This window comes from Pan paniscus, chromosome 8, assembly GCF_029289425.2.
Source record: "Pan paniscus chromosome 8, NHGRI_mPanPan1-v2.0_pri, whole genome shotgun sequence".
Lineage (NCBI taxonomy): Eukaryota > Metazoa > Chordata > Mammalia > Primates > Hominidae > Pan > Pan paniscus.
In genome coordinates this window covers 104,721,478-104,732,726 of record NC_073257.2, presented here as the reverse complement: position 1 = coordinate 104,732,726, position 11,249 = coordinate 104,721,478, and the positions used below count along the sequence as shown (strand labels likewise).

Here is an 11,249-nt window from a genome sequence, read left to right as displayed (position 1 = left end):
GAGTTAGGATAAGCTTGAAATTGGAAAGCAGCCTGGTTTCAGGGAATTGTCAACTTTAAAACTAGATTTTACCCCTCAAGTTTTCTAGTGTGAATCAATACGTTAGTCTGTATTTCTCTGCTGAATAGTCATGATACAGTTACTCTCAAGAATAAACATTAACTAGGGTTTATCTCCAGAAGCGAAACACACACACAGGTTTCAGGATTACTTTAATTCAATATTACATCCATAAGCCTCCCATTCTCCAAAAATCTGATACGAACAGTCCCATTTTCAGACGAGATGGATTATGACCTTTGAAACCTTGATGTAATCTTTTAGGCAGGGTCTGGAGCCTACAGCTGATGGGAAGGGAAACTCTCCCACTGGGTGGCCACTTTGGGTGCCAAGGCTGAGGAGACATGGGGAGTAGGGAGAACAATAAGGACGGCATGAACTGAGTTGGGAATTTGAGAGCTGGAAGGGGTTCATATGGTTCAACTAGACCATCTTCGTTCTACAAATGATTTGAGGCCAAGAACTAAAACACCAACCCAAATCTTCAAACTTCCAAGTCTATCCACACCTCTCTGCTTAAGGACTAGTACTGCTTTTCTCAGAAATCTTAATTCCCCTGCAATTCCAGGGGCCTTCTTAGAATCTAAGGAGGCCGGATGTGACAACTCCCTAACAGCAATGACTTTTTCACTGTCTTCATCTGAGTGTCCATATCTGGGGGCACCACAGCCCTAGAAGCCAGGCCAGGGGTCGGGTGATTCCTTCACAGGTCCTTAGCCAGAAGTACCCAACTCTACAACTAGAGGCCTCCTCCATGGAGGCCAAGGCTAGAGAGAGATTTCCAGGCCTCTCCCCAACAGATCTCTGTCATGGTTTTCCTGGAATGTCAGAGACCTGATGGCTCAGCTAGGCAAGCAGCTGGCACAGACTAGCAATACCCTGAACAATCAGAAACCTGGGCCCCCACACCCACCTAACCTCAGCACCCCATTCTCCCTCCATTTCATGGTGCCCCTTCCTCCACCCTGCGCCCTCTGCTCAGCCATCAAACCTCACTCCCACTAGCCTGGATAAGCCCCTCGTTCCTCTGTTCCCCCTCGCCTTTCCCTCCTCTCAGCCCTCCGCCCCAGCCTCTTGCCGGCCAAAGTTACCCGGGGAAGCAGGTGGGAGGAGGAGTGCCGGTCCCACCTGCTTCTTCCGCACCCCGTGCGCTCACATCAGTGGTTCCCCAGGGGTGGTGTCCGGGCCCGCAGCTTTGGCGTCACCTCAGCTCTTGTTGGAAATACAAATTCCCGGTCCCAGCCCAGTCCAGTCCTAACAGATCAGAACTCCAGGAACAGGGCTGGGTTTCCACAAGCCCTGAAGGAGGTTCTGAAGTTCCCCGGGTTCGAGAACAGTTCTCAGCGCAAACCACCTCCCCGCTCCCCTCGGCCAGGGCCCCCCATCCCCCTACTCGGACTTCCCCACCCCGGGCCCCGCCGCGCGGAGCGGGTTCCCAAGCCCCGGCCGCCGAGGGATGACGCGGTGTTGACTCAGCCGGTCAAGGACGGCGAGGGCCAGCCCGGCTGCCGAGGAGAATCGATGGGGTCCGGACGGCCCCGCGCTTCACGGCGCAGCGGGCCTGGGCCTCGGCTCTTCCCGTCGCCTGGCGTGCCCGGGACTCGAACCCATCAGGCTCAGAATCCGCCGGCAGGAGCAGAGCCCCAAGGCAAACGGCCCGGGAGAGGCCCCAACCCACGTTCCAGGCACCCACCCGCGGTCCTGGGACTCGGAGCGAGAGCCCCAGCAAGATCCAGCCCTAGTCACTTCCTGTCCCCAGAGCCCAGCACCGCGCCAAGCACCCAGGAGGTCAAGAAAAGGTGTGCAGACTTTTTAAAATCAAAGAATTAGACTTGCAACGAGGTCAGTCGTCCCACGGACGGCTTTATTTTATAGTCAAGTTACTTATTAAAAAAAAAAAAAAACATTTTGGCCATTTTTTTTTACAGTGAACAATTCTATATACACATTATAAACATTGTTTGATATAAAACAGTATCTACAATCTACTTACATTTAATTAACCTGTGACTTCTAGTTCATCTGCGATTAATTTTAGTCAGGTCAGTTTCTCTGCTTGAATTGGGAGGTACTATCCCCTTAACACCTTGGTCAAACAGGTACTAAGTGATAGTGCAAAACAAGCATTTAAGATTCTCATCAACCATATCTCTGACAAAAAGAACACACATCTCTGAGACAAGAGCTCCGAAATGTTTTTGGATTTGAGACAGCAGTATAAGAATGTCATATAAAAGTAAAGAATGTTTTCCTTTTAAAATACTCCAAGGCTGCCTGAAATGTAGGCACCTCTGGATTTGGGGTACCCCTTTGCCTTTCCATTAAGTGGGAGATAAACAGATTACAGAAAAGTCGTTCAAGAAGGTCCTATTAAAACCTTTAAAGCTATAACTTAAAAATTTAACAAAAAGTTCAAAATTAATTTTTTATAGTGAAAACCACTTACTGTTTTTTTTAAAGGGGGAAGAATTTAATCACTATAATGTCACTTTATCAAAACAACCTAAGATCAGTACATAAACTATTTGTTAAGTCAAAATTAAGGTCTCCATGTAGGTTTGTTAATTGAGCAGTGCACCAAATATTTTTAGGTTTCCAGAATACCAGAGAATTGATTCCCTTTCTTATATAGCCTTCCAGTTCTTCTATGAAGATTTTCTGTAGCAAAATATTATTCCTAAATCCAGTTTTCTGAACATGCCAATGCCAGTGGTCATCATCCAGCATTAAAATAGCTTTTATCGCCCTCAATGTCCACTTCCTGATCAGAATCCTCTGAAATCTCTGATTCAAGGTCTTCCTGGGAGGCAGGGGAGGGCGAACATTGAGAGCTATCCAAAGAAGCACCTTTATTCTGTTCACTGGGCAAATCTTGCCTCTGATCACAGGAACTGTCCAAACTTTCCAGTTCTTCTTTTTTATTGCTTTGAGGGTTCTCCTGAATAAAGGAAATGAAAATGGAGATTGGAAGGATCATAAAATATGGATAGGTGAGAGGAATAAATCAAAATGTCTCTTCATCCTATTCCATCTTTTAATTTTTAGTTTACTGAGTGTTTTCAGTTTATAATCTTATTCAGGAGATACATACTTGTGCTTTTTGCTCACTTTGGAAGAAAAGTTTCTGTCATATCAAAGATTATATGCTTAAAAGATGAGAACCAGTCATGAACATAAGGGCAGATACATTATACCAATTGAACACAAATTCTGGTTACTTAACACCAGCCCAGACCCATGGTTTCAATATTCTCAAAAGTTTAAGGGGGAAAGAAAATCAGATCACTACAGATACACCTTAACTTCATTCTTTAAATATTTAAACCTTGCCAATTAACAGTCTTTCAGACATTTTAAAAATAAGAATGCTAACTGGTGAATTAAGAATAAAGTTTCAATTATTAGACTGGATCTTTTTTCATTCATTTTCTGGAGTAAATTTATAAACATCTACATGTGTAAATGTTTAACAAGTTACAAAATCATGGCAAAGAAAAAAAATGTGGATCTGGAAGAATGCTGCCAACTGAGAAGGTAGACAATTAGCTACAATTTACTTAAAATCTGGGGCAAATTTCTGGGAAATATCCCCATATTACATAGAAACCACTATTTTTAAGGTCTCTGGTAAACTAGAGTCAAGCCTTTGACCAAGAACTATTAAGTTCACTATATAAGCTAGTGAATTTTTAATCCTATACTTGTCTAAAATGCATATAAATACTACATAGAAATATTACAACATCTATTTGTTATATAGTTGCAAGCCTATAGTCTCAACAAATAGATGCACACGGTCAGAAATTGAGAGTGGATCTGCAAATATTTAAATCACATTACAGTAATGAAGTTATGGGAATTTTATTTTCTATTTCAAAATATTCTTTGGGACACTTTCTTTTTAATGAAAAAGTAATGATCAATAAATTTTAAAATCCACTTTGCTTTAAATTTCTCCACTCATTGTTTCAAAGTATTTATTATAAACCGTATATACAATGACAAGTGAACAATTCAGCAATTATCAGATAACTTTGGAGAGTATATCCAGATTAGGACATCAAAAATGAATGTTTAGCTTTAAGTCAATAGACCTTCTTTTAAAAACTAAATTAGCCTTTACTTTTTATCACATATTGCGAAACAAGGTCACTGGAAGAAAGACTGTCAGAAAGTTTAAGCTACTTTCCAAACAGGCTTGAATATTTTCTTACAAGTTTTATATTTCATTTTAAGAGCTGGCATTAGATAGAAAATAATTTTTAAACTCCCTGACATTTAATTCTTCTAAAAAACAGTGCAAACAAGACTTAAAGGTGTTTGTTTCTTTATATTTACCCTTGAGTTCTGCCTGGTTTTATTATGGCTGTGTAAATAAAAGAAACAATTTTCTCCCAAAGATAACTGCTTAAGTCATTTACTGTCAATTACTTTATCTTTCCTGCGTTAATTAGATAAACAACATATGGGATTTATAAAACAATTAGCTGGGAGTTTTACTAGCCAGTGTGTGAAAACCCAAGCATAATTGATATAGGAACCCCATTAGGTGCTTTTAGCATTACTGCCACCTGAGCGACTCATCCTGAATTTCAGCAGGACTATTTGTCTTTTTAATCAAGGTGAAGAGGTTAAATAGTCTCTTAAATGACTTTTGCATACAACCCATAACAGCCTTGCACTGAGATAACGTGATAAAAATATTTATTTCCATAGAAACAGAACCATGTCCATACCTGTTTTAGTCTCCTCCATTTAGCGCGTCGATTCTGAAACCAGGTTTTGACCTACAGGAAAGAGAGAAAGAAAACTTGCCACGAGCCCGCGTCGGGACGTGCCAGAGGGCAGGGTGGCTCCTCGCCTCTCTCTCGGTGGCCCGGCGACCCCTACCCCAGAAGCCTTCCCTTCCCCGGAGGCGGCCCCAGGCCCCCCGCGAGCTCACCTGTCTCTCGCTGAGCTGCAGCATCTTGGCCAGACGCTTCCTCTCGGGCGGAGAGAGATATTTCTGCGTCTCGAATTTCTTCTCCAGCTCGATGGTCTGGTCGTTGGAGAATCTCACCTGGCCGCCTTTCCTTTTATGCAGAGGCCTCTGCAAGAAGGGGCTCCAGAGTAGAGGTTTGCCTGCGGGCGGGAAGAGCGGCGCTCACCCACTGCCCTGGAGGGGCCTGGCCAGACCCCAGAGCTGTCGGGCCCCAGGGATGACAAAGGTAGGCCAGGAGGCCACCCAACCAGACACATTCACATACACCCACCGGCACGTGGACCTAACACGTTCCCACCGACACACAAACATACCCAAAGTCACACACTGACACTGCAGATGCACACAGCCTTGTACACACACAGACAGACACACAGCCGTCACACCTAGAACTAAATCCAGACATACCTTTAACCCCAAAAAGAATGGGCACTACCGGCTGGGCTTACAATACCACGACCCTCTTTCCCCAGTGGCTCTCGGATTTATACATAACTTTTTGCCCCCTTGGTTCTCCCTTGGTGAGCCGCACTTTCGAACACCGGGTGTGTGCGTGTTGGGGAGGAGCGGGGCTGCTGCACCGACAAGGCCTGGCTGCGCGGGAAGCGCTCGGGCCCGGACACCCGCATTAGGTTGCGCGAGGAGCCTCCAATCCTGGCCGGGGGAGCCGCGGCCTCCTCTAATTTCACACCCAGCCCGCGGGGGCGGCCAGTTAAAGCCACCCCATGGGCTATGGCAACATTTCCGTCAATGTGTTTCCTGTTGGTCTAGCTCGAAAAACTCTTTGCTTCCTCCTGCGCGGTCCCAGCAGTAACCCAAGGAAACTCAGGGCGCACTGTGAAAACGTTAGCCCCCAGGCCCGGCCCGGCTGAGGGTCCCGCTCCAGCCCCGACAGGCGACCACAGCCAGGCTCGGGCCGCATCATCAAACCCTCGAGACTGGAATCAGACAGACAGGATAACAACTCAAAAACATAAAAAGATGAACTAAAAATACAATCCCCCTCCCCTGTAACGGTGAGAAGGTAAGGTAAAGGGCTGAGCTAGAGGCCGCGCCGTAATAATGGAGACATTAAAATGCTAATTAAGACGTTAATTGTTTTCAGGGTCCCTACTGAAGCTTCCAATAACAGAGTTCATTTAAAACTCTAGAGGCGCCCCGTTTCCTTATTTACCCTAGGGCTCCAGACCTCGAAGGCGCCAAGGGTCACCCACAGCGCGGACCACGGGCGGCTTATCTGTTAGGCCGCACATTGAGGGGACAAGCCCCGAAGTTCTGGAATATATGCCCTATGTGTCCCTGCTTCCCTTCCTAACTGGCGACCAGGAGCTGCTGCTTCCTACTCCCAAAGTAGTGTCGGTCGGTCCGTCCGTCCGTCTGCAGGCCTGCACCTCAACGCTTTGAAAGCTAGCATTGTTTTTTCGAGATTTTGCTTGCGTCAGGCTTCAGACTGGTGCAAAACAGCCTCGAAAAAAAATAGGAAGCAACTGGTTATTTTAGCTGCCATAAAGTCACATCCCACACAGAGGAAATGAACAATATCAGAAAAACGGATCCCGGCTATCAGAAGTCGAGTGTTTCCTGAATTTGTCTGTATTGAGGATGTCGATAAAATAATCAGCAGCGTGCACTACTCCGGGGGAAGGGTCTGCTTCATGCAGCCAGGAAAACACTTAACAGCTTCTGAAACCAGATTTACTCCTATCGAGAACTCAAGATTTCCTGTATGAACGGAAAGGGTCAGGCTCTTTCACTGCACAAGCCTGTTGAACCAGGGCCAGCCCCGTAGCCACCCGGGCCCGGCTGCGATCCCTGCCCCACGGGGGCCGGCCCGGGGCGCCTCGACGCCCCTTTCCCCGTCCCTCCCGCTAAGGGAGCCCCACCCCGGGTAACACGCGCGGTCCACGGCTGCCCTCGCCGCGAGGTCTATCGCCGGCCCGCGCGCCCCGACGCCTGCAAGGTGCAGGAAAACCAATCTGAGTCACGGTGCGGTCAGCCCCGGCCGCGCGCCTCCGGTCCCCGCGCGTGCCCGACAGCTGCTTTTCCATCGCTTTTGCCACAGCCGTCTACCGCCTGCCCCCTTCGCCCCCTCGGCCTCCCGGGCGCTGCCACCTGCCGGGTGGCGCCTCCTCGCCCCCACCCTCGCCCGGCCGCCTTACCCAGGGGGTCGTGGCGGAGCAGGGCGTGCGTGTAGTCGTTCACCGTCCGCGGGAAGGGGTACAGAGGGCCCCCGAAGCCGCCGGGTCCGTAGGCAGCGGCCAGCGCGGCGGCGGAGTGGTGCGAGAAGGCTGGATGGATCGGCGTGGGCTCGTACACCGGGGTCCGGTAGGGGGACACGAGGCTGGTGAAGGAGGAGTTGGGGGACGGCAGCGTGGGGGCGGGCGTGGGCGCGGCGGGCCCGCGGCCCAGGATGTCCTCGATGTAAAAGGGCGTCGGGTGTGCGGGTTGCAGCAGCGGCGTGGGCGCGTACAGCGGCACCCCCACGGCGCCCGCCGCCGGCCCGGGGTGCGGGTACTGCATGGCTCCGCCGCGCTCCGGCCCCTCGCAGAGCTGCTGGCCCGCGCCGCGGCGCTACATTTATCCGCGCTCCGCGCTCCCGGCGATAGGCTCCGCCGGCCGCGGGGTGGGGCCGCGCTCGCTGGCCCCTTCCTGCCGCCGGGCCCTGCGGCCAATGGCGCGGGGCCCCAAGAGCAGCCGCCCGCCCCCACCCCGGCCCGCCCCGCCGGCCAAGCTCCCCGCCCCCGGGACGCGCTTGCTCCCAGGCTCCGGGGAACTGGCGCCCTGGTTCCCCGCCGCCGCTGTCGCCCCTGGGGACTCCAGGCACCCCGGCCGAGGACGCCCTCGAGGGAAGCCCTGGGCCGCGTCCGTCGGGGGAGGCGCGAGGAAGGCGGCCTTCTGGAGTGCGGGCTCCAGCGGCCCTGTCCGCGGCCCCGAGGCACCTCTGCCGAAATTCGGGGGCGCCGTCCGGGCCTGGGCCCGGGGTGGCAGCAGTTGTTTCCAGGCGGGGAGCAGCGGGACTCGGCGGGAGCAGAGGCCGCTGGCCTAAGACGCCTCCCCGGTGGGTGCGCTCCCTGGATTAACAGTGGCGCTGGCTGTCACACCGGCCGTTTCCCGAGCTCAGAGCGGGACAGTGCCCTGGGTTCCTAGGGCTGCTCGGCGGCCCTTAGCTGCGGCCCGGCGGGATTCGGATGGCTGGAGTTCAGGTGCTGCGGACTCTTGGCCGCTCCACCTGGTTTCATTTGGAGGCCTCGGACTCAAGCCACTTCCGCGAGGATGCTGGCAGAAGCCGCTGCGAGCAGCAATCAAGGGGAGGCCCGGGTCCTACAGCGCCGGGCAGAGGCTGTGCAGTCTTCAATCCAGTGGGGGCCGCTCCGTGTCTTTTCTGCTGGCTCTTGAGGGTCGCAGCTGTGCGCAGTCTGGCTCTCTGGTTTTGCACGTGTTTTCTATTGAAGCAGTCCGTACTGCTGGCCCGTATGGCCTCGGCTCTGTGCGGCTCCACTCGCCTCCGGGGCAAGGGGGCATTTTCTTGATTGACGCCCTCCTGCGGTCGTCACACCTCGCGGTGAGCCGTTTCTGCTAAGGTCCTCCATTAATCGTGGAAATGGAAAGACTTCCCTGCTTTTTCTATTGAGACTTCTCAGGTTTTAAAGTTTATAATTTGGAACTATTTGTCCAAACACAGCGGGACCACAGTAGGAAGAGGCGTGGACTGTGAGCCTGACCGCCTGTTCGAGTTTCACTTCGCACATTTTTGTTGAGCAACTACTGTGTGCCAGCAGTGAAAAGGACAGATGTAGTCCCTCTCCTCATGGAGACAGGAAACAAATTTTAATATATGTATGTGCTAGGAAGGAGATGTACATAATGGTCTAAAACCTGTAACAAGGGGACATCACCTATCTGGGGGACATTAAGGAAGGGAAAAGCTTCCCGAGAATTGATGTTTGAAAAGTGAGTGGGTGTCAGCAAGCCCAGGGTGCTTGGACATTCCAAGTCCGGAGAATAGCATGTGAGCGTTGTTAGTTAATGCAACTTTCGTCAAGTCACCATCCCTGAGTTTTTCTCATCTGAAACGTTTGAGACTTGGCCTAAAGGCTCCTGATCTTTTTAGGGTATTGTTAATAGGTATCTTTCAGAATCTAATGACAGACAAGAGCTACAAGCCCAGACAAACTCAGAAGTGTACTACACTATCATTCGAGTTAAAGCATGTTGGGGGTAGGTAAGAATATAATTGCTCTATTATACAGTACATATAAATTATAAATTTTTATATTACTCCATGATATAAACTATCTCTGGAAGGATAACGAACATTGGCTGACTATGAAGAAAGGGGTGGGATTGGAGGGGGCATATATAGCTGTGAATATCTGGAGACTTGCACTAGATGGATGTATGACCTATTCGTCGTATAAGTAAGTCCTTGAAGAAGTGGCTGATTCTAGATCTAGGGCAAGAAAAGTACAAGGTAAGCTCAAAGACATCTTGTGCCAGAAACCGTGAAAAGAAAATAGGGACCACCTTGGAGTGGTTTCCATCGGCAAAATTTGGGGTGATTTAAGCTTTAAAAATACATTAGGGATTATACCACTTTGAATATAACAATTCGTGAGTCCATAGTGGTACTCAGAGAGAGAAAGGTGCAGTGGATGTGAAAGCTGGAAGAATGTCAGCTAACAGATGTAGAAAAATTGGTACAATCAAAAAACGTAATAATTCATTCAAGAAGAATCATCATCAACTAACACGTGAAATGTTGAGGATGAGGATTTTCACAAGGCCTCATATCATCCCAATTAACTGGATTCTGGATTTTAAAAAACTATAAAGGAGCCGGGCGCGGTGGCTTACGCCTGTAATCCCAGCACTTTCGGAGGCAGAGGCGGACGGATCACGAGGTCAGGAGATCGAGACCATCCTGGCTAACACGGTGAAACCCCGTCTCTACTAAAAATACAAAAAATTAGCCAGGCGTGGTGGTGGGCGCCTGTAGTCTCAGCTACTCAGGAGGCTGAGGCAGGAGAATGGCGTGAACCCGGGAGGCGGAGCTTGCAGTGAGCCGAGATCGCCCCACTGCACTCTAGCCTGGGCGACAGAGCCAGACTCTGTCTCAAAAAAAAAAAAAAAAAAAAACTATAAAAGACATTGCTTTTTTATTGGGGGGGGGATAATGGGGACAAACTATGAAGTATATGTTAGTTGACATTATTAATCTTCTTTTAGATGTGATTGGTATTGCAGGTTACTTTGGAAAATGTCTGCGATCTTGGGAGTTGCAAGCTAAAGTCTTTAGGGGTGATGGGTCATATCTGCAGCTTACTTTTAAATACTTCAATATATACATATATGTGCATACACATCTAAATGTATATTTATACACACATATCTATGTATATGTTCATATATGTATATATAAAGTGGGAGATATCACAGGTTCAGTTCTAGACCACTTCAGTAAATAAACATAGCAATAAAGCAAGTCACATGAATTCTTTGGTTTCCCAGTGCATGTAAAGGAGGTTATCTTTACACTATACTACATTCAGTGTGCAATGGCATTATATCTTAAAAAGCAACGTACATACCTTAATTTAAAAATACTTTGTTACTAAAAAATTGCTAACGATTGGCAGGGGGTGGTAGCTCATGCCTGTAATCCTAGCACTTTGGGAGGCCAAGGCTGGCGGATCACTTGAGGTCATGAGTTGAAGACCGGCCTGCCAATATGGTAAAACCCTGTATCTACTAAAAATACAAAAATTAGCTGGAAAGTGCTTGAACCCGGGAGGCAGAGGTTGCAGTGAGCTGAGATCGTGCCACTACACTCCAGCCTGGGCAATAGAGTGAGACTCCATCTCAAAAAAAAAAATTGCTGACAATCATCTGAGCCTTCAGCAAGTCATAATCTTTTTGCTTTTGAGGGGTGTTGCCTTGATGTGGATGAGTGCTAACTGATCAGGGTGGGAGGCACAGAAGGTTGGGGTGGCTGTGGCAATTCCTTAAAGACAACCATGAAGTTTGCCACATCTGTTGACCCCTCCGTTCATAAAAGATTTCTCTGTAGCATGTGGTGATGTTTGATAGCATTTTTATCCACAGTAGAACTTTCAAAATTGGAGTTCATTTTCTCAAACCCTGTGCTGCTCTATCAAGTATGGTTGTGTAATAGTCTCTCTTTTTTGTCCTTTTTTCTTTTCTTTTCTTT

The 11,249-nt window shown here is 48.9% G+C and overlaps 1 protein-coding gene across 1 annotated transcript; it reads right to left on the bottom strand.

Annotated features, from left to right (window-relative positions):
- Positions 1–1,896: 1,896 nt before the first annotated feature.
- On the bottom strand, positions 1,897–7,684 carry HHEX (hematopoietically expressed homeobox). Its single transcript, XM_003825674.5, has 4 exons — positions 7,201–7,684; positions 5,003–5,181; positions 4,797–4,847; positions 1,897–2,998 (listed from the first exon to the last, which is right to left on the bottom strand). The coding sequence occupies exons 1-4, from the start codon at positions 7,559–7,561 to the stop codon at positions 2,777–2,779; spliced, it is 813 nt and encodes a 270-aa protein (XP_003825722.2). The 5' UTR covers positions 7,562–7,684; the 3' UTR covers positions 1,897–2,776.
- Between the last annotated feature and the right edge of the window lie 3,565 nt (positions 7,685–11,249).